Source organism: Pyrus communis, chromosome 6 (assembly GCF_963583255.1).
Source record: "Pyrus communis chromosome 6, drPyrComm1.1, whole genome shotgun sequence".
Taxonomy (NCBI): domain Eukaryota; kingdom Viridiplantae; phylum Streptophyta; class Magnoliopsida; order Rosales; family Rosaceae; genus Pyrus; species Pyrus communis.
In genome coordinates this window covers 11,894,942-11,917,088 of record NC_084808.1, presented here as the reverse complement: position 1 = coordinate 11,917,088, position 22,147 = coordinate 11,894,942, and the positions used below count along the sequence as shown (strand labels likewise).

The 22,147-nt window shown below is 36.5% G+C and overlaps 1 protein-coding gene across 1 annotated transcript; it reads right to left on the bottom strand.

Moving 5' to 3' along the window:
* Positions 1 to 5,176: 5,176 nt before the first annotated feature.
* LOC137737847 (glycosyltransferase BC10-like) lies at positions 5,177 to 11,211 on the bottom strand. Its single transcript, XM_068477416.1, has 11 exons — positions 10,714 to 11,211; positions 9,390 to 9,872; positions 8,449 to 8,547; positions 8,011 to 8,111; positions 7,846 to 7,917; positions 7,542 to 7,632; positions 7,238 to 7,318; positions 6,765 to 6,824; positions 6,563 to 6,685; positions 6,041 to 6,079; positions 5,177 to 5,952 (listed from the first exon to the last, which is right to left on the bottom strand). The coding sequence occupies exons 2-11, from the start codon at positions 9,768 to 9,770 to the stop codon at positions 5,824 to 5,826; spliced, it is 1,176 nt and encodes a 391-aa protein (XP_068333517.1). The 5' UTR covers positions 9,771 to 9,872; positions 10,714 to 11,211; the 3' UTR covers positions 5,177 to 5,823.
* Positions 11,212 to 22,147: the final 10,936 nt, after the last annotated feature.

Here is a 22,147-nt window from a genome sequence, read left to right as displayed (position 1 = left end):
CACGTTGAACGAAGTAATGCTTATTTATTGATATCTTGGATAAATTACAAATACGTGCATACACATGAATCAAAACAAACAAACAGGAGGGGGCCTTCACAAAGGTTGCTCATGAGAAGTCTCAGCACTCGGCAAAGCCCCAGAAATAGGAGGCATCAGAGGGTGATCATTTGGAGCCTCAGTACTGGGCAAAACCCCAAAAAGAGGAGGCACCAGAGGTTGATCATTTGGAGCTTCAGTACGTGGTACAACCCTAGAGGATGAAGGCAATAAATGCCTTTCAAACAAATTCACAAACCTCTGATAATTAAAATCTGACCCTTGGATTCCTACAACTGGTCAAACTTTCTCTTCATACTTGTAGCATATCTATGTGCGAGCCTGTGCAACTGTTTATTCTCGTGCTTGAGCCCTCTGATCTCCTGTTTGAGACTTATCACTTCAGCCGCCAATGATCAACTTGGCGGGTTCGAGCAAATAGGCGTTAGACACAGAACCTGCACACTGAACACTGAAAGCTAGAGAATCCTTAACAGCTAACTCATCAGACCGTCTGGAAAGTAGTCTGTTATCTTTGGGAGTGAGAAGATTCCTAGCCACTACTGCAGCAGTCATGTCATTCTTCATCACAGAGTCCCCAACAGTAATATGACTAGTATGGGATAAAAAGGATGGACGCCATATGTTGTCTTGAGAAGACATGGCTACCTCTTCACCAACATTCAAGTCAAAACGACGATCAGATGGGCCAAACATTTTCAGAAATGAGGAAGGAAAAATAGGTCCAATAAATCTCAGAAGTTCAACAATAGGGGGGAAATTTCTACAAGCAGTAGCTTTCTGAACGTACTCCTTGAACTTAATTGGTGCCCCTATAAAAGAAAGAGTCAGATCTTCAACAGGGTTGCTTGTTCAAAAATTGAAGAGGCACCACTCTCCGAATTTCGAGAAGCGGATTTTCCTGAGTTAAAATTTATTAGCAATCTTCACACGCGATATCAATTCCTCGGATACCAAGGATAACTTTGCCAAAGAACTCTGACAAAGTTAAGACACGTAAATTTTGAAGGTCCAGCTATCCTACTATTACCCACAAAGGTAAAGGAACAACACCATGGCTTGATAACTGGAAAATACCTATGTGTGTCAACCTCTATGCTCCGTGGCAAAGCAGACTTGCAAAAATGCCCAACTTTTCCTCACATCCGAGAAAGCACTCCCAACAAGATTGCTTACTCAGAAATTGAAGAGGCACTGCTCTCCGAATCTCGAGAACTAGATCCCCAACGAGATTGCTTGCTAAAAAATCAAAGAGGCACCGCTCTCTGAATCTCGAGAACCAGATCCCCAGCAAGATTGTTTGTTCCGAAAATCGAAGCGGCATCGCTCTCCAAACTTCGAGAGCCAGATTTCCTTGGATAAAATTTTTCTACAATCTTCACACGCAACATCAGCTTTTTGGATACCACGGACCACTTTTTCAAAGTGCTCTGACAAAGTTAAAACATGTGAATCTTACAGCGGCCACTACATTGCTCTGACCGAGAAGGTAAAGGAATAACATTACTAATCACTGTTGGGACAATTCCTATATATTTTGACCTCCATCCTCCACAGCCAAGCAGACCTGCCAAAAAAAAAAAAGCTTAACTCTTCCTCACATCCGAAAGGGCATTCCCAACGAAGTCTCTCAAAATACTCAGCTCCCTTCCCCCTTATAATACTTCTTCAAACAAGTCACACCAGAACAAAAGTATCTCATATCATCAGGGTCAAAAGCAAGAGTATCCCATATCATGCTTTTTCCCTGTCTTTTCCTTTGCCCTTGCTTTTACGTGCAAGACAAGGAGAAAGGAAGCAATCAGTCGGAACTTGAAATCAAACTTCTGATTTGGAACTGATTGCCTAGAACCTTTGCATGGTTGCTTGCCTAGCTTGCTCTCGAGTACTCATCTTCAACTGTTGTTAAGGCCACGAATTCCTTCGGTAAATACCTCAAACAGTTGGTATGATATTGGTTCTTTACATTGAAGCTGCCAAGCATGGATGAGTCGCTGAGAAGTAGTGCTCTGAAGGACCATTTAAATGCAAAGGTTGCGCACCACTTCTGCTATACTAAAGATTGAAGCAGAAGTTTCAACGATGAGATGGAACAAATCACTACAGCACGACGCCCTTCCTATAGAACCACACAATCTAGACGGAGGAGTCTAAGTCAAATTCAAGCTCAGCATCGTTGCTCTAATTGAAGAGATCGAGAAGCTTCAATAGCCTTTCGCTAGCACCGTCACCGAAGAACAAAGCCTTGCTATACCACATCCACTACTTTGTCAACAACAGAAATATCTCATATCAACAACAGAAATATCTCATACCATTCCTGGATGGAGGAAAAGTACTTCCAGAGAAGAGGCCACGTCTACCTATGGGGCAGAGGCAAATGAAAATGATATCACGCTTCGGTACTTAGAAGTTTCGCGATTACTCAATGGCTTAGATCTTGCAAGTCCCCAACCGAGGAGTTTCCCTCACTCGGGAACTTAGGGGATCACTGTTTATACCATACTTGACTAATCCCGAAACTACTGAGCACCGGTTAACAGTATACCGTTAAGGACCCACAAGACTTTCCCTCCAACTAGGAGGCCAATCACAACGCGACACGTGTCAATATCAGAGGCCAATCACAGTGCAACACGTGTCGATATAAGAGACCAATCACAACACGACACGTGTCAATGTCAGAACAAAGCTAGAAACTCTCTTCTATAAAAGGGGATCATTCTCCCACAATAATGCCTAATGTCATTGGAACTAAACTATTCACTATAACTCACTAAAGGAGAGCTTGAACCTATGTATTTGTGTAAACCCTTCACAATTAATGAGAGCTCCTCTACTTCGTGGATGTAGCCAATCTGGGTGAACCACGTACATCTTGTGTTTGCTTCTCCGTCTCTATCTCTTTACATACTTATCCACATTGGTGACTGGAGTAATCTAGCGAAGGTCAGAAACTTAACACTTTCTGTTATACCAAAGTCCTCGTTGATTTTGTGCATCAACAATATTGTTTTGATCTTTAAAAGGAGAAGAAAATGGCAATTTCGTGTGTCTAGAGTAATTCCAATAGAGAAAGAGACTAATTAATTGTGCCAAAGCATATGCAACACCATAAGAAGATTAGACCATGAGATACAACGGTTTTAGAGATCAAATTGACATGAGAATGCAGTTTAGTGGATTTTTAGGAGAGACTTAATTACTAGCTCTTATTATTTTTGTTTTTTATTTTTATTTTTTTTATTGGTAGTATGGACTTTAAGTCCCTATAGAGTTAGGATTAGTGGCCATTTTAATTGGTCTTTGATACCCCTTTGCCGTGAGTTATATAGTTTCTGACAAAAGGATTCCAAAGGTGTTTTTGATCCCATGTGCAAGCGACCAAGTCTCTAACGAACTTTTGATTTATGATTCAATATGGACGAACACACAAGTTGGAGTAGGAATGAAGCCCCTTCTTGGTTACACGTTCACAATTATTAAATTTTCAAACAATAGGGCAAGGTGAATGAACATACAGATTCAAAGTCATGCTCAACTTTTCATGACAAGTGTTAATAACCATTATTTAGCCAACAAGGCAATTGAAACTTGTTGGACTGACATTATGATCTGGAGGTCATTCCAGACTAATTTAATCAATTTATCATGCTTAATCGGATCAATGCATCAAAGCAAGTCTCGGAGTGAAAGATTTTTCATAGGTCTTAAGACTAGAGGGTGGTACTTCTATTATCACAGTGGAAATCTTTTGTTTTTTTTTTATTTTTTTAACAAACGATATTATCTACACCAAAGAAGATGAGTGGGCTTAGTCTCACAATGGGCTAGCAATAATGTTGTTCAAATTTGCCTTTGGCGAGAATCAAACCTAAAACCTCTCACTAACAAGTACCAGACCATAGTACTAACTGGCTTGCAGTGGAAATCTTTATAAACACTAAGTTAGGCATAACATGTTCCAGTTCCATGTTATCAAGGGTCGTGCCTGCAAGCTTATTCGTGTTTGATTCTATTACTTAACTCCGAGTTCGTTTATTTGTAAAGATTGTTGGATTAAATTATATTTCATGAAATGGAAGCAAATGATGAAAAGTTCTAAATGTTTCACTGTAATAGAAATAAAGGTTTGAGTGAAATAAACTTTGCAAAATATCTCCTAAGACATCTAAAGTCCTTCCAGGGAAATAAAAGAAAATGGCGCATTCTACCTTGCGTCCAGCTTTCTAGATATAACATTCAGAATTCCAACCAAGGATCTACAATATTGTTCGAAACTTCGAAACATCAGATCTTTAATAAACAAGCAAGGGGGACTAGTCAGACTTGGCTAGCTCCAAAATTAACAAGAAATTCAAAGGTGGTTTTGATACGGACACCGGAAAGATTAATCCAAAATCCTAATACAGGCAATAAAAAATGAGATAACTATTTCGTGGCAAATTTGTTTTCATCGAGCATATTTGACATTTACTAGAGCAGATTCTCAATTGCACGAATAATTATAAGGGTTTAGGTAAAAAGATTATTTTAGTAATTTTCTTTATTTAATAGTTTTTATGTTACTCGTTGACAAGTTTGGAACAGCATACCATACGTCAAGGATCCTCTACGTCAGATTTTATTTTATTTTTCCATTAAAAAACAAATATGATGGTGAAGAATCCTAAGATTTGATGAAAGCATATTTGGAAGGGATGAGGATCTTCTTCGGGTTCTCTTTGTGAGTCCTTAACGAAAACTGACCGCACGATGTACAATGAACGGATCGGATGTGGGTATCTAGTTGGAACCCAAATTCATTTGGAAGTGATTGTAATTTAATACATTTTATATAAAAAAAAAAATTAAATTGATTATTTTGGTTACAGTCATGTGGCGTCGTTCTCAATATGGTGGTAATCATCACCACTTAGTAAGGGTGGTGAGCAAATTCAGGTTCACCATATAAAAGGTTTTGCGAGAGGAAAAGTATTTATCAAATAAATATACAGTTCATCATTAATGTGTTACTTTATAGCTATACCGTTGATTTATTCTATATATTTGAATAACCAAACAATCTCCAATTCGAATGATTTTTTGTACCAATAATCTTCAACTGAAGACTCAAAATAGAACAGTTTCTCTTATAAAATTTCTGGGGAGAAAATAAATTATTTGCAAGTAGAAGAATGAACATTGAAGTCTGGTTTCAAAGATGAAAATAAGAGCAATTTTGAACACATGAAATGGGCTCTCGTCTTTTCTCATGACATGACAATGTACTAGATTAATGATATGCAATCCAATCACTGTTTCTAGTTTTCTCCTCCCTGAATTTTGCCACACCTGCCCGGAGCATGCCGGAAATATCTTTTGAAGCGTGAATTTCACGGCGCTATTGCGTGTTGTATATTTTTGCCACTTGAGAGTTCAAACTTCATCTTTTACAAAGACTAACCACAAGATGCAGTGAAAAATCTGTTCTAGAACACTAAACACCGATAGCGCAAAATGAAGGGTTCGTGGAGATAACAACATATCCTCGTATCATCCCCAGGGAAGCAACACTAGCCTGTTAGCCTCCTGCCTGACTCGGGTCACCCTAACTGCTCTGCCAGTTGCCCTTGCACTCAAGAATCGTGGTCGGGAGGTGGGGAACAATCAAGCCTCGATAATTTGGCAATTTACAACTTCGTCAGATATACTGGATACAGGATGGAGTGAAAGGGTCGAAGGCGATCCAACCAAAGAATATGGAGTAAAAAAATAGCCGGCTCAAACTGTTGTATAATTGGCAAAAAGGCGTAACAAGTCATTGAGAGTCTCTGGATGAAACTTCCTTGCAAATAAGTAACACGGTCGTTTTATACCGTTCCATAAGCAAGGCCATTTCTGTACTACTTTCTGAAAAACAAAATAGAAAATGTAAATTAAATTATTGCCAAGCAGTCCAATTCCATAAGCATGTATCACGAATCTTTTAGATGCATACCTTCGCATCACTGGTTACATGCACGCTCACATCAATCGACTGCAGCGACAAGACAACCAAAGTCGCCATCAGAAAATTTGAACTATTTACATTCGAATTGTTGTTCTTTCAAACACTATCTATGTTGGAACTGATGGCACAAAGAAAGCAATTATAACGACACTTTGATTTATATATCCACCAAACCATTTCCAGCCATCTTCGTTAAAAGGTCAAGTGTTAATACTAAAATCTTAAAAAAAACAATCCCTAGCCTTTTCATTTTTATTTTTTTATTTTTTTTTGTAAGATAAGTGGGGTGTTTGTATGGTTTTGAACAGCTAACGGCTGGAGTGCGACACAACATAACATGAGAGGCTCAACAGGTGACACAAAGAGCCAGGGATGAACTACCATGGAATCGGCATTCAGTGTGGACATAGCTATGCAACACATATTCAAACTAGATAAACATGCATGATGGAGCTGTTATCCATAAATAAAAAACACACACATATGCAAAAGCTTATAGAAGAATTCTACCGTAATATTCTTCAGAAGCTCATGTGTAATATCCTGAGACTTGTATAACTTCGGATGCCACTTTCTTTCAGACCAATCAACATGTGTTACGGACCAGTTTGCAATGCCACCAGGATCAATTATCTGAAAACATGTACAAAGGAAACTTCATTCAGGCAGAGAACAGAAGGGAACACTGGAGAAAATTTTCAAGAGTTCTCACATTGAAAAAGGTTGGCAAGTAATGTTCATCAGCAATGCAATTGCGCCCGTCAAAACCTGGCTGTTATTACCAAGACAATCCACATCAACAAATTGAGACCAGTGAACATACAGTATCATGGTTTTAAAGATTACAGAAAAAACCCATTAGATACTTGCATCTCAGCTGTACAGTGGGCCAAGCATGAGAAGGGGAAAGCAAGCCATATGTTGAAATCAAGCATATGTTTTGACAAAAAGTAATTAAAAAATTCAGCATTGTTAGCTTAGATCATCTGAAAACGACTAAATAAAGAGCGATCCAAAATCTATTATACCAATAATAAGAGAAAGCAAGGATGAAAGTATCATACATGCAGATATGCTACAGCCTATAGATATATGATAAACAAATTACAGGCGAAAATATCTAATATAAGAACATTTAAGAACTTAAACAAGGTAGATATACAAATGCTGAGAAGGAAAACTTGCCTTACAGTAGTCCCGGAATTTCGAGTAGTAGAGATTATCAGCCATTACTATCACAGCATGCCGACGCTTCATAGAGAACCACTGCATGTAATTCAGAATATTAGACTTTCTGTGTTACCTTGGAATGACAAGTATTTTTAGGTGGTCATATATCCCTACCATTTACATTTGTTGATATTGCAGACTAGTTATATAAAACTAATTAAAATGGCCATCAAGAGATGGACAACATATCAAATTTCCACAAATTATAAACTACATCTACAACCTCTAAACATAATAAAAAAAAATAAAAAAAAAATACCTGTGCACCCTTTCTAAAGTCTTTCTTCTCAATTTCAGGTAACATGTGTTCAGAATACCTCCCATTTCCATGTGGACCAGGATCCTCAAAGCTGAAAAGAATACAAAAGTATACAGGTAAGAAAAATGATTTTATCAATTAGGAACAAGTTGGCTCCAAATAATTTCAGAGGATAAAAAAAATTAAAACCTACTCAGGCAACATTCATAACTGTACTTATTCATCAAATTCAAATCCAATCGTACGGTGAGCTGCCAACACATTTAAACTAAAACAGTAGCTCATAAAATAAGATTTTACTTACCAGTCAACATAGCTTATATTTGTATTCATCAGATAGTCATAGATATGGTCAAATGTGTACAATGGTACACAACTGCACAAGAGAAAGAATTAATGAGATTAATAACAGCAGAAATAATCAGAACTTGACAAAAAGGATTATTAAAGGTACTGAGAATTTGATCACCTTTCAGAAAGTAAGACAAAATGCTGGTTATCAGGATCTTGAAGAGCATTTGCCAATAATCTTCTCTCTGCATCTACCATAGAAATTTTTCCCCAAATCACCTGGAAACATGAATCAATGATCGATCTCATTAATGTCCTAAATCACTAGTTAAACATGACAATAATAAATCACAATCACTACTGATAGATGTCTAATCTTTATACTCTTCTACCTATCACTGGAACCTCATCTACACAATTATAACCCTTGCATGACAAATAGTGATGGATTCAATATGTCTGCAATCTTAAAATGACCAAGATTAAATGAAGAAATAATCAGTAAGTCTCTGCTATTTAAGTTAATATTAAATATTATCCTAAGCTTCCCTGAGAGTTATATGGATTAAAAATGAAACATAGATTTCGTAAAGTAACGTAATCTAAGCAGGTTTACCGGGTCACTGCGAATCTCTCGATTAAAAAAATAACGGCTCAAATGAATTGCCCTTTCCTTAGAAGCATGCACATAGATAGAGAACTTCCCTTCATGACCCTGCCAACAAAAAACGGAAATGCTCAAGCTAAGCATGTGAATCGATAACTACTTGAACAAGCTCTATCAACACTCAAATATTGATTGAACAGGTTGAACATTTATTATCACATATTTTTATGAAAAATACCTAATTTAACATACACACGTCTGTTGTATACCAACAAATTATAAATCAGTCAGAAATATGAAAACAATCACTTGAAAAGAGCACCAAGGGGCCACCACATGGAATTTATCCGGATTAAATAAGGACGAACTTAAAGCACCAAAAGTAACAGTGAAAGAAGACTCCAACTCATCTCATCAGCCACAAAGACATAAAAAAATTTACAAATAAGAAGCATGTGTGTCATTTTGGTATAGAACATTTCCATAAACTTTGCCTCATTCATACAGAATGATTCTCCCATCAAACTTGTTATTTCCCACCTAATACAACCGACAATTCAAGCATTCATCAACCATTATGCTGCATTGTCAAACTTGAATATTAGATAGCTTGATGGAATTAAGCTTCTTGGTCCAACCGTCTTTAACTGTTAATCGGTAACCACAAAATAATTCAGGCATGGAGACTCTTGCTTGTATGTGAATAGTCCAACAACTATCCTTGTGAAAGATTATAGGGACAACAATATAAGTTGATCACTTTCTACTCTTATACTTTCTAAGCACTATCTGACAAAGATCATATACTATCTGAATATGCTTAAGCCAACTAAACACAACAGGCATATTAGGAAAAAAAGTATTAAAGAAACCAAAAAGAAATAAAAGGAAAAAACAATACAGAAGATTTCTTTCTTGGGCCAATAAATCAATAGCAGATGAAACCTTACATGGAGAAACTTATCCCACAGCTTCTCAAAAGGCAATGCACTTGGTGTAAGGAACATGAATGCAATTTTTGGATTCCTGGATTGAATAGGAGGTGCGCTTAAAATCTCTCTAATCACAACATGGGATGCAATCTCATCGTCAGTAAATTCCCTTGCAGGAGCAGGTGGAAGCCAATCTGAAATAGCCTTACAACCTCTGGAAGAAAATATGTAACAAGCAGCGCTGCTTTGAGGTGGATAGAGAAAAGCACAAATCACAAAGATGCTGACCAAAGAAACCAAGACAATAATCCACACTGGCCTCTTCAAAGGTGGGCGATGGCGTGCCCCAGGCAAGATCTGCATGTCACCCATGCCTAATCGCCAATGACTCGTCTTCATCTAAAATAAATGCATCACAACTTCATCACCTAATGATCTTATTCCTGCCCATAGTCCCTATCCACCATTGCACTGTCTGATTGGTGTAGAAATTTCTGCAATCTGAAAGTTTAAGAGGATTAATTGGTAAATTAGAGGTCCTATATGCAATGATAAGCGGACTAAGTTCATGGTAATTTATTCTGCAACACAAAAAAGAATATCCTAAGCAGGTAAACAAGCATTTTGACAAATCGGTTATACCATTTCTTATAATAATGTCACTAGATCAGTAGTAAACCTAATACTAAACAGCAATAGATACATCATGTAGACATACGCACATATAAGTAACTAGAATGAATGTGCCTAGATCACAAAGAAATGCAACGATACAATTCAAAGATTAAGTAATATCAGAAATCAGATCGAATTCATGATCATCGAGTAGTTATGTTTAGTGCTTATAATTGTTTGCCAAGAAAAGCAAGTAAACCATAATTAATTGTTTTGGTTTTTCGTTTCCCTTCAGTCTCCTCACCTCGCCTCAGGCAACCAATCGGAGCGGTAACAGTGTAAATATGAGCAAATAAAAGAACAAACCAAAGCAACAAAACCCTATGTTCAGAATTCAAATCTAAGAAGCAGTCCAACAACTAATACCAAACACCTGGATAAGTATGCAGGTACGAAAATCCAAGTAAATAAAAGTCAAACCAACCCACAGATTCCAATCTACCCCAAGAAAAGTAAAACCTCAACTACAAGACGCAATCTCTATTGCCCCCTAACAGTCAAACCCAGCAGCCCACAACTCCGAAAATTCTTCCCCATTTTCTTATTTCCCGTTTGGCTGCCGAGAAAGTACGCAAAATCAAAACAGCCACTGCAACTGCAACCGCAACCCAAACGAAAATTCAAAATCTCAGTTTCCGACACTCGGAGAAGAAGAAGAAGGAGATACCTGATGCTAAGATCTGAAAGGAGCTTAAAACCGAGAATTGAAGATCAGGAACGGTGATTCTTCGTTGACTCTCGCAAGATCTAGGGCACGCAACAGGAAGGCCGGCCTCCAGAGAAACTCTCTCCTCGCACAGAAGAGGGAGAGAAGAGATGGAAGGATTGGAAGAAATTGAAAAACCAGAAAGATGGGAAATGGGATTTTTTTGAATGGGGAGATGGGATTGTTGTGATTCCTTGAAAGATGATTCCTTTGTTCCGAAAATTCTCCCTCTCCTCCTTCTGAAAGTAGTTGAGTCCAAACAGTCGTTTGCCTTTCTTCCAAACACCAACAAAGCCGGCGATTTATTTCTCTGTTTTTTATTTGTTTTTCTTGTTTTGTATCATTTTGCTTTGGACTGCTTATTCTCGTATTCGCACTCGTGGCGCGTGATTCTTCGTACCAATCCCACCAAATGCCCCATTGTAAGAAAAGTGTTATTCACGTTTATTTTTACTTTTTACTTATATTTTAATTCATTGAATTCAACGTTTAAAAATTAAGAAAATGTGTGAAAAGTAAAAATAGATATGAAGATAGCACTACATTTTTTTTTCTTACTTTTAAAATTCTAGCAACATTGTTATTGTGGTTACAATTTAGTGGTACTATTCTTTCATTTCTAAATAGAAGACATTAGAGTTGATACTCTCTATTGGCTTTGTATTTTAAAAATAAGCTTTAACTGTAGCAATGGTCACAGAATTTTATCTCTAGTTTAATTTTAGTCCCTCAACTCTCTTCCTTTTTTTTTTTTTTTTGAACAAACGATATTGTTTACACTAAGATGAATGTTGGGTTTAGCCTTACAATATGCTAGCAATAATGCGGTTCAAATTCGCCTTTAACGAAAATCAAACCTAAGACCTCTCACTTATAAGTAAAAAGAAATACCACTAGACTGTAGTACTAAGTGGCTAGTCCCGCAACTCTTATATTAGTGTTTTTAGTCCTCGAACCTAACAATGCGTTGCGTCATTAGTCCTTTTCACTAACGCCGTATATATATATATTAAATTTAGGGTATATTAGAAGTATCAACTTAAAACTTCAAAAAGCAATAGATAAAAATACAAATGAAAATTTATAAATTATTATCTACAACTTAAAACAAAATGAAATTTAAACTATAAAATACCAAATGAAAATGGTTGGACTTTAGCTAACTTGTAAAAATTAGGCAATGCGATTTCAAAGTAGGTAAGAGATCGCATAGTGGCTGGACTCAAACAACTTACAAATCAATCATATATTGAACTATGAAAAAAATTCCTATGTATCAATTTTCTTACACACACAAAAAATTTAATTTTTAGATCTTTTTTTCTTTTTCATTTCTCATTTTTAAACCCCTAAATTTGACGGAAAAATAGACGGCATTAGTGAAAATGACCAATGGTACAACACATTGCTAAGTTTGAAGTCTAAAGAAACTAATATGATAGTTCATGACTAAAATTAAACTAGGAATAAAGTTCAAGGGTCATTGATACAATTAAGCCTTTGAAAATAAAACACATGTGCCATTGTGACTCGCTATTTATATTGAATCTAGTGAATTAGGGTGAGAAATATAGTGTTTAATCACTCAATGGATATGCTAGTGGTGCACCTTAAAAGAAGCTGAGGTCTTACAATAAAATCAATTGGCAATATGAGGCATAGTTCAACTCCTCATAAACACATGAGATTCCCTTACGTGTTCGTTCATTATGTTGGAGCTATGCCCTAAAAGCCTATTTATATAATATTGGATGACACACCCCGACCGAAATTAAGGCGTGTTGGCCGTCACGTGAGGGTGACGTAGCCATGTGCACAGTGCGGAAGCAATATTAATATAAGAAATGCAAATAAATAAAAACCAAACAAACTAGAGCACTAATAAGAACAAGTGCAAGACGAAATGAGGGTGAATTCACAACCAGAGCATAAGTAGCCTAAGTGTAGTCTAGCAGGACGAATACTAATTATACAACACCAAAGGTAATCCTACAATGGTGATAATTTGTCAGAGCTGCCGTAGATACCTTGCAAGCCACCAAAAAACACTCTTAACTAGAACCTGGAGGGGCGCAAAACAGAAAGTGTGAGTGAGCAAAAACAAAGCTTTTCAAAATCATTTCATTTCTCAAAAGTTCTAACCCCTCACCGTAAAACCTGTATAATTTCCCAGAAAATAGAATATATATATATATATATATACACACCACAACCATGCTCAAAATAGCCAAAATTCACAAATATGCCATGTCGAATATCTCAGCATAAAAATATATGTAAGCCAGGTGATATAAATTAATGCAAATGATATGTCAACCGGAGTCACCTAACGTGACCTGTACGGTTGAATCTAGAGCTCATCCATCTAGCTGGAGTCACCTAACATGAACATCTCAACAACTATACTTGCACACGAGTCAGAACCACCTAAAGTGGTCTGTACGATAGGACTGTGCACCTAACTTGGATCCAAGGTGAGCATATGGTGCGGGAGGTGAACATCACGTGAAGGACTGTGCCTTAACCACATGCAGGAGCACTAACACCGGGGTGCAAGTTTATGAGCTCCCAACACATCTCACATAATCATCAATTCACATAAACAATCTATAACTCACTTGGTACTTACCTGAGCGTCCCCCGCGTCAAATCACAATATGCACATATCATACCAATTCATAGTCTAAGCATAAATCAATATGCATGGCATTTCAAACATAATTTCATTTAAATCGATTTTCTGGGAAAAATCTCAAGTATATAGGTATATAAGGAAAACCAAAAGCCCACTCACTGGTATGTGGAAAGGTCGTAGCCCCCAAGCCTCAATTGACTGCACTTGTCCTGAGGATAGGTCTCACCTATATGCGAAACAACTATATAAACGTTAATTTAAAGCACATAAACGAAACTAGCTAATAACTTCTCATACAATGCTCAAATGGGATGATTGAATATACCAACGCGATCTACTCAACCTCACGAACATCCTCATATTTTTAGAAACTCACCTATATGCGAAACAACTATATAAACGTTAATTTAAAGCACATAAACGAAACTAGCTAATAACTTCTCATACAATGCTCAAATGGGATGATTGAATATACCAACGCGATCTACTCAACCTCACGAACATCCTCATATTTTTAGAAAAATTTTCCAATCACCCACGCGTCGGCCAAGGCACGGCCAGACGCGCCCCCACGTGTGGCCACGTGCTTAGCATGCCTAATGGTAGCCGTTAACGCCATTAGGAATATTCCGTTAAAAAGTAGCATATTCCGTTAAAACTAACCTAACGACGCTAGAATATTCTGTCGTCTTCAACCTTGGTTCGCCGGTGACCGTCACCGTCGCCGGAAACTGGAAAAACTTCAAACCTTAATATCTTCTTCATTTCTCAACCAAAATCCATGAAATTTTCACCAAAATGAAGCTCTAAACAAATAGAACACATTCTTACCACTTTTGCGACCTAAAACCCATCGAAATTCGCCAGAAAGTCCTTCGTTATTCCAGTTACCTCTGCAACTCGCCAATTCGAGCTTTCCCGACGTCCAAAACACTTCAAAATTACTCTCCGAGCTTCGTGAAGACGTCCTAAAACTTCCTAGAACCCTAAAACTCACTAAAAACTTCACGATTACTTTTGCATGAGCATTACATCAAATCAGGAATTCTAGTTCTCGGGTTTTCGAAGGTTTCGCGTCCAACCAAAGGTATGGATCAACTCTTGAGCTTGCAAGGAGTCCAAAAACACCAACAACGATCTCGATCTGCGACTGGAAAGGTTGGTTTGAGGTTTGTCCATACAGTTGTACGAAAATGAAAGAAAATCCGAGAGAGAGGAGAGAGAAAGAGTTAACGGGAAAAGGTTTGGGTGTGTGTGGTCTAGATGACAGCCAACCAAAACAAAAGAAAATAAAACCTAAGTCTAAGTTCCTAATTGGTTCCAAAATATTACGAACTTAACATAAACGGTCTACATCCAAAGTAAAACCACATGACACTACACAACGTCCAAGGGTAAAATAGAAATTTCACGCCATCGAGGATAACATAATAGACACATTCGGAACGGGCTGTGACATTGGATTTATGTAATAACTCCACAATAATTAATTAATAAATGGGCAAGTTTTATTCATTTATGAGTTTGGCTTTATATTATAGTGATAATATACTATGAATGAGTTTATAGGATTTCAGGTATGGAAACAATGTCCTAAACAAGGTTAGGGCATGGAGATTTGTATTCAATAGTCAGGGTATGGAAACAATGTCCTCAACAAGGTTAGGGGCATGGAGACTTGTATTCAATTATAGTCACTTAGTTCTTAAATAAAGCTAGTTGTTAGGAAAGGCCAGTGTATATGACACTAAGACCTGGTTTGGTACTGAGGTGATTCTGAAAAAAGCTGGTATCAAAAAAAGCTGGGAGCTGTTTTTGTGTTTGGTAAACATTCAGCTTCAGCTTTTTTCACAGTTTTGGGTGAAAAAAAGCCAAAAACAAGAAGCTGCAAAACCCAGCTTTGAAAAATCGGCTTTTTTCACATCTGTTTTACATAAAAAGTTTATCAAACACTATAATACTGTTTTTTTTTTTTTTTTTTCAAAAGCACTTTTACAAAAAAGTTTACCAAACACTCTGCTGCTTTATTTCACAGCCGCTTATTCTCACAGCACAGCAGAATCAGCTTTTTTTCAAAGCACAGCAATACCAAACCAGCCCTAAGGTTGATATGATCTCGTGCTACTCGTGTTGGACACGTGATGGATATACATGTGCTTGAATGTTGAACAAGTTGATTGAACATTGACCGTTCAAGAAGTTTAAACGTATGGATGCTTACCACAAGTTAGACCTGGCATTCGTGTTGTGTTTTCCGTGTTCGTATCGTATTCATTATATGCCTAATATCTTAACGGGTCGTGTTGTGTAACACTTGTTAAAGTAAATAGGTAATATGATCCGACCTGAAATCTACCCGTTAATAGTTTCAGGTAATATGACCCGACCTGTTACTCGTTAAAAAAAAAAATTGAATCAATAAATAATGAAAATGAAAAACATAATTTGACCCCAAAAAAATGAAAAATATAATACTAAATTAGTGTATGCATACCACATTGTCACAAACATTAAATAAATAAATAAATAAAATAATAATTAAAAAAAAAACATTTGTCTTTCAAGTATTACATACCCCAAATTAAGAGCCTAATGAAAAAACATCAGTACATTATTACAAAATACCAAATGTTCCAGGATATGCAAAATGAAGAGAGTTGTGTTTCAAGGTTGAGGAACCTTGCACATTTTTTTAAAATGTGTTTGATATTTTTTAATTACTTGATATTTTTATTTGTAATGTGTTTTATAATTTTTTAATCTCACTCTTTTCATGTAGTATACAATAAAAATAACTCAATAAAACTTGAATTTTTTAAATTTATATACAATAATATATACAATATATACATATACATTATGACTATTGTATTTTATGATAAGTTTTTTAGTAGTTTAAAAAATTAAATCATCAAACTAACTTTTTTCTTAACGTGTCGAAACGAGTTACCTGCGTGTCACTCTCATGTAAACCTGTTAAGGATCCGTTATTAACGGGTTCTTATTGTGTGACCCAATTAGTTATCATGTTGACTCGAAACCCGTTATTTTTGTATCGTTTATGTATCGTGGTAACAAATCGTGTAAGAAATTGTCAAGTCTACCACATGTCAAACATTACAAAGTTTCTAGTTCTTAGATTTGAGGCATTATAGGTACCTTATATTAAATTGTCAAGTCTACCACATGTCAAACATTACAAAGTTTCTAGTTCTTAGATTTGAGGCATTATAGGTACCTTATATTTGTAGATTTGAACTTTGATTTGACCTTAAAACTTTCAATGAGATTCTATTTCAATCGGATAAAAAATGATGTAGAATTAAGAAATGGGATTGGGAATTTCAGGTATAAACAAACCATGGATAAATCCAAGGGAATTTTTCTTAAATCCAAGTGCAGGGTCTGATAGTGTGATATTTGAGGTCATATGTATAAGTATAAAGGTACATGAATGGGTCTTCTTGAAGCTGTCATCGTGGAGAGGGGTTGTTCGCTTTGGGCAGAGGGGAAAACTAAGTTTTCGTTACACCAAGTCATACCAAATCATTGAGCGAGTTAGTGAGGTTGCTTACCGACTTGACTTACTTCCAAAGTTGTAGAAGGTGCACAATGTTTTCCACGTGTTTATGTTACGGAGATATGTTTTTTATCCGTTGCACATAATCTAGCCCTAGCCCTTAAAAATTTACAAGGATCTAACCTACGATGAGGTACCAATAACAATCCTTAAACTGGAAAGAAAAAGTTTAGAAGAACAAAACTAAAAGTCTTGTTGTGAAACCACATTGTTGAGGAGGCGACTTAGGAGATAGAGGAACACATGTGAGCTCTTTATCCCCATTTATTTTCTTTGACTGTATTTTGGTGTAATGTAGAAATTTATGGGACAATTTTTTCTTAAAAAGGGTAGGCTGTGATGACCCATCCCTAATTTTGTGTATTTTATGCTCTAGATGTTGGCAATCCAATGATGAAAATGCCTTTGTAGGACTAAGTGGAACATTACGTTGATGTTTGAGCTCATTATGTATTTTGTCTCATTTCTTGGCATATTTGTGTAGCTCTCGTCGATATATATGCATGAAGGCAAGCAAAACCAAATTTGGAGCTAAAATGAAGATTTTATGAAACATGGTATGTCAAGGGTAATTCGGTAATTTTACTATTTGTTTGGATATTTTATTTTGTTTGCCACTGTGATCCACGTTCCATTTTTTTTCTCCCATCCGTCTCCCATTTTCTGGCTTTTGTCTCTCTCAAACCTCCTAACTTTCTCTCGTTTTTGTTTTCTCCGACAACCACATCTAACTACCATCTAAAATTCTTCGACGATTCAAGTTTCCAAACACAACATTACCTCCTTCTCATCACCATGAATCCAACCATGAGTTTCGTTCCTTGAAATTCGAACCTAGGAACCCCGTTCACGAGCTCCGACGCTGAGAACATTTCCTAGTAAAATTCTATCATTTTCCAACAAAGGTAAGCCTCACAGCCACCACCAATCTCTTCCTCGCATTGTGTAGATGAATTTTAATATGTGGATTGTCTGAAATGGTTGAGATTTGACACAAATTGAAGTATGGGAATAATCCCTAGTTTTTGGGTGAGGAAACCGAAGGCCGGAGAGGGAATTCAGGCCAAACATCTAGGAATCGACCCTCGATACTTGTATCATTGTATTCTTTTCAACTCTAAGAGTCCAAGTATCCTTCTGGATTGGACATCAAAGCAACGACGGCGACGCAACAAGCTGGGGAAGATTTGTGATGAAAATTTATAGAATACGACAGTTATAACCCGTGACCGAAATTTGATCAACCAACCTAAACCTAGTGCCAACCTGACTTGAAACCTGTCCAACTCGTTTTCCCATTTTTGACTTGACAATTCGAGTCAAAATATACTAGGTATATTCTGTTAGCTCTACTGGTAACTTTGACGAAATATTTGTTCCAATGAAGGAATATTCCACTTCCAGTAATGAAATATTCTATTAGGTGACGAAATATTCAATTTTAGTGACACCTTAGCCACCAGTATGTGGAGTCGCATGCTGCCAGGATCAGCAGCTTTTCGAACTTCAATTTCGGTATTTCGAACCTCCTTTTTTTGTAATCTTCGTAGTTTTCGATTAATTTTATAAGTAAAGTTGTTTTACTTTTGGAGAGACTTAGGGTTGGTTTGGTATTGCTGTGCTTTGAAAAAAAACTGATTCTGCTGTGCTGTGAGAATAAACAGCTGTGAAATAAAGCAGCAGAGTGTTTGGTAAACTTTTTTGTAAAAGTGCTTTTGAAAAAAAAAAAATCAGTATTATAGTGTTTGGTAAACTTTTATGTAAAACATATGTGAAAAAAAGCCGATTTTTCAAAGCTGGGTTTTGTAGCTTCTTGTTTTTGGCTTTTTTTCACCCAAAACTGTGAAAAAAAGCTGAAGCTGAATGTTTACCAAACACAAAAACAGCTCCCAGCTTTTTTTGATACCAGCTTTTTTTCAGAATCACCTCAGTACCAAACCAGGTCTTATTCCAAGGATTATGTGGGACCATGATTTTCTGGGCTCATAATACATGGTGAGAAAGATCGGAAAGCTCGAGGCCAAGGGAGCATAATTTGGCAAGCTAGGCTTTAGTCTATTAAAGGTATTACTTGTCTCCCAAGTAAAGAAACCCTAATTAAGGTCAAATTAGGATACTAGGGGATTAGGCAACATAATCATGATTCTAGGAAGATTGGGTATCTTATCCTAGATTTCCTCCTAGATCGTCTCTTGATTTGATGAAGATTGCTTTCCTTACAAAAACTCTCAAGATCCCTATAAATACACTAGCTTGAGTAATTATCAAAGAGGACATCTCACGCTCTTTGATCTCTCTAAGTCTAATATTTTCCACAATACACATGTTCTCTCTATGCCTAACAAAGGCTCATACGCCGTTGTGTACGCGTAGACATATCGATGGAGAACTTTTCTTTTTAATGCCCCGCCATATGATATTCATCAAGGATGGTTCACCCCATTATTTCTTAGAACTACACCCATGGTTTGATTCTCATTCCCAGAGATATGTAGACACTCTTTTTCGGATTCAAACACCCTACAATCAACCTTATTCTTCCTTCATCAATGATCATGGACTAGTTCGACTTTCACCTCCGTCTGTGGAAGTGCGTGAATTGGGTTCCAACAATTGGTGCTTTCATTAAGAGTGAATTCATATTCTCCCATCCAATCACTCTATCAACATGTGAATCTACTTTAAGCAAAAAAGTGATCAAACAAAGGAATGTTGGAGTAATCCCAATTGGAGTAGATTTGTGAATCTTTCAAAATAATTGTGTCAAAGTTCCATAATTTAATTCAAGCCGTTTGACCATGACGAAGAAAAGAAGGCGCAACATGTAGCTTTCCCAAATTAATGTTTCTGAACGTTTTGGGTATTTTGAAGGTCAAGATGGTATATTTCGAGGAAAGTTCCTTCTGAGGATATGTTGAGAACGTCTTAAGCTTTATAAAGAGAACTTCTGGGACCAAATCGGAATTGAATTGGTAGTAAAAATTCTATTCGTGAGTGACAACAAAAACAAGGATGACGATTACAATTACTTCATGATAGATTGAAGAATCACGAGCCCTAACTTTATATGATGTGGAGAAGAGTTTGTCGCAAAGGCCTGAATTTTCCCATAAAACACAAGAATGGAGGGTTTTTGATACCTTTACTTATTTTGTTCTAATATTTTATTACTTCGAAAAGCTTAAATCATTTTACCATGAAACAAAGAGCCCAATTTGACTATTTTTTTTTATAGTTTTCCGAAATGGATATGTGTTGATTGCACATCCCTTCTTCCTTTCATATCATGTAGTGTTCAACTAACTTAGTCTAAAGGCATTCCGGTAAGGCCAGTAACTCCGACAATAGCATAACCTTTCTGACTAATATGGCATAATCCCAACACAAGAATAAGTACACTAGAGCAAGTACTATAGAATATGGTCCTGTTTAGTTAATATGCGATAGGGACCATTTGTATTCTAGGAGTAATCATCATTGGTATATATACGACAGGTCATCATTGTGTACACTATTAGATATGCCTATGGTTGTGCTTGGCTAATCCACGATGAAGGACCATACATATTCTAGGGGTGATATGCGTGGTATATCCACTGATGTGAGAATTACTTGACACTCAAATTAAACCCTCTTTTTGTCAAATTGTAGTATAAGTATAAGTAGGGATCGTTCTGGACCGGGGATTAGGAGGGATTATTAATCACTTGGATTTGACTTAAAAACGTAAAAACATAATATAAAACACTAAAACAAATCAAAAGACTCAAAATGCTTTAAAAACACAAACTAAATTGAATTCTAACTAAAATGAACATTAAAGCAAAAGGGGGATTGAGGTTTTTACGAAAATTGAAATAACGAAACAAGTTAATAAACTAGACAGAATGTAAATATGGAATTGATGAAATGGAATGAATGGATGATAGAATAGCTAAGGGGTTCATCTCCATACATGTTACACTTGCATACAAGATTGATTCTCAGTTGGTCTTTCGATAAATTATGAAACTCAACGCCCCGGGTTAATTAGGTCCGCTTAAATTAACCGTCAAGTTCTCCTTAAGTTAATGAATTGGATGGGTTAGCGCAACGCAATTCACCACATTCTCCAAAAGTCCTTTACGTGAAAAGCACAATAAAGATACAATCAAAGATCATTAAGCATTATGAAAACTATAAGTGTTGACGAGGCATTCGTTACTATGGAATACGCATGAAACTTATGCCAAGAATTCGTTTAACGCGATTGTTTATGAGCAACCTCCACTACTTGTGAATATAAGTTCGTAACGTTTAGGTGAAACTCACTTATATTCTAGCGTCATATTCATGCATGAAAATTAAGCTTGCAATCTCAATGAACATACATAAATAAGTTATCAATCAAACAATTAAACGAATTGAATCCACAACTTATGAAATTCCAACGAAAGTTTAATCAATTCATATGCAAGCATAAACATTTATTTCGAATCACCCCCTAGCTAAAGGGGGTTTTAGTTCCTCATTACGTTGAAATCAAAGAAACACCTAAACATTCCAACAACTCAAACTTGAATTGTATGAACGTTTAGGCACTCTTCTCTTTCATTCCTTATACGTACAAAACAAAGAGAATTAAAATGAAACATTGAAATCAAAGAATCACCTAAACATTCCAACAACTCAAACTTGAATTGTATGAACGTTTAGGTCCTCTTCTCTTCCTCTTTATTATGGCACAAGGTCTAAGGTGAGGTTTGGGGGATTATGGAAATGGTAGAGGAGTGGTTTGGAGGGTTGGGAAGTGGTGGAAATGGAAAGATGGTTTTGGATTCTAAGGGGACTCACGGCAAAGAGAAGGAATGGAAGTGTTTGTGGTGTGTTGTGTATGAAAATGAGATGTTCTTGAATGAATGAATGCAAGGGTATTTATAGGAGTAGTGGAGGGAACATATGGTTGTTTGTTTAAGATGCAAGTGGCTAATTAATGATGGAAAAGTATGTGATTTAAAGGATGCAAAGTGAATGAATCATGAATCATTGTGGATGAAAGGTGGAAGTGCATGTGTTGATGACTAGGTTAGTGGGTGGAAATCTGAAAATGGCATATAGGAAATAATGAAGATGCAATAAATAATGCATGTAAAGTGTGTGTGAATGCATGTGAAGATGCAATAAATAATGCATGTAGGGTT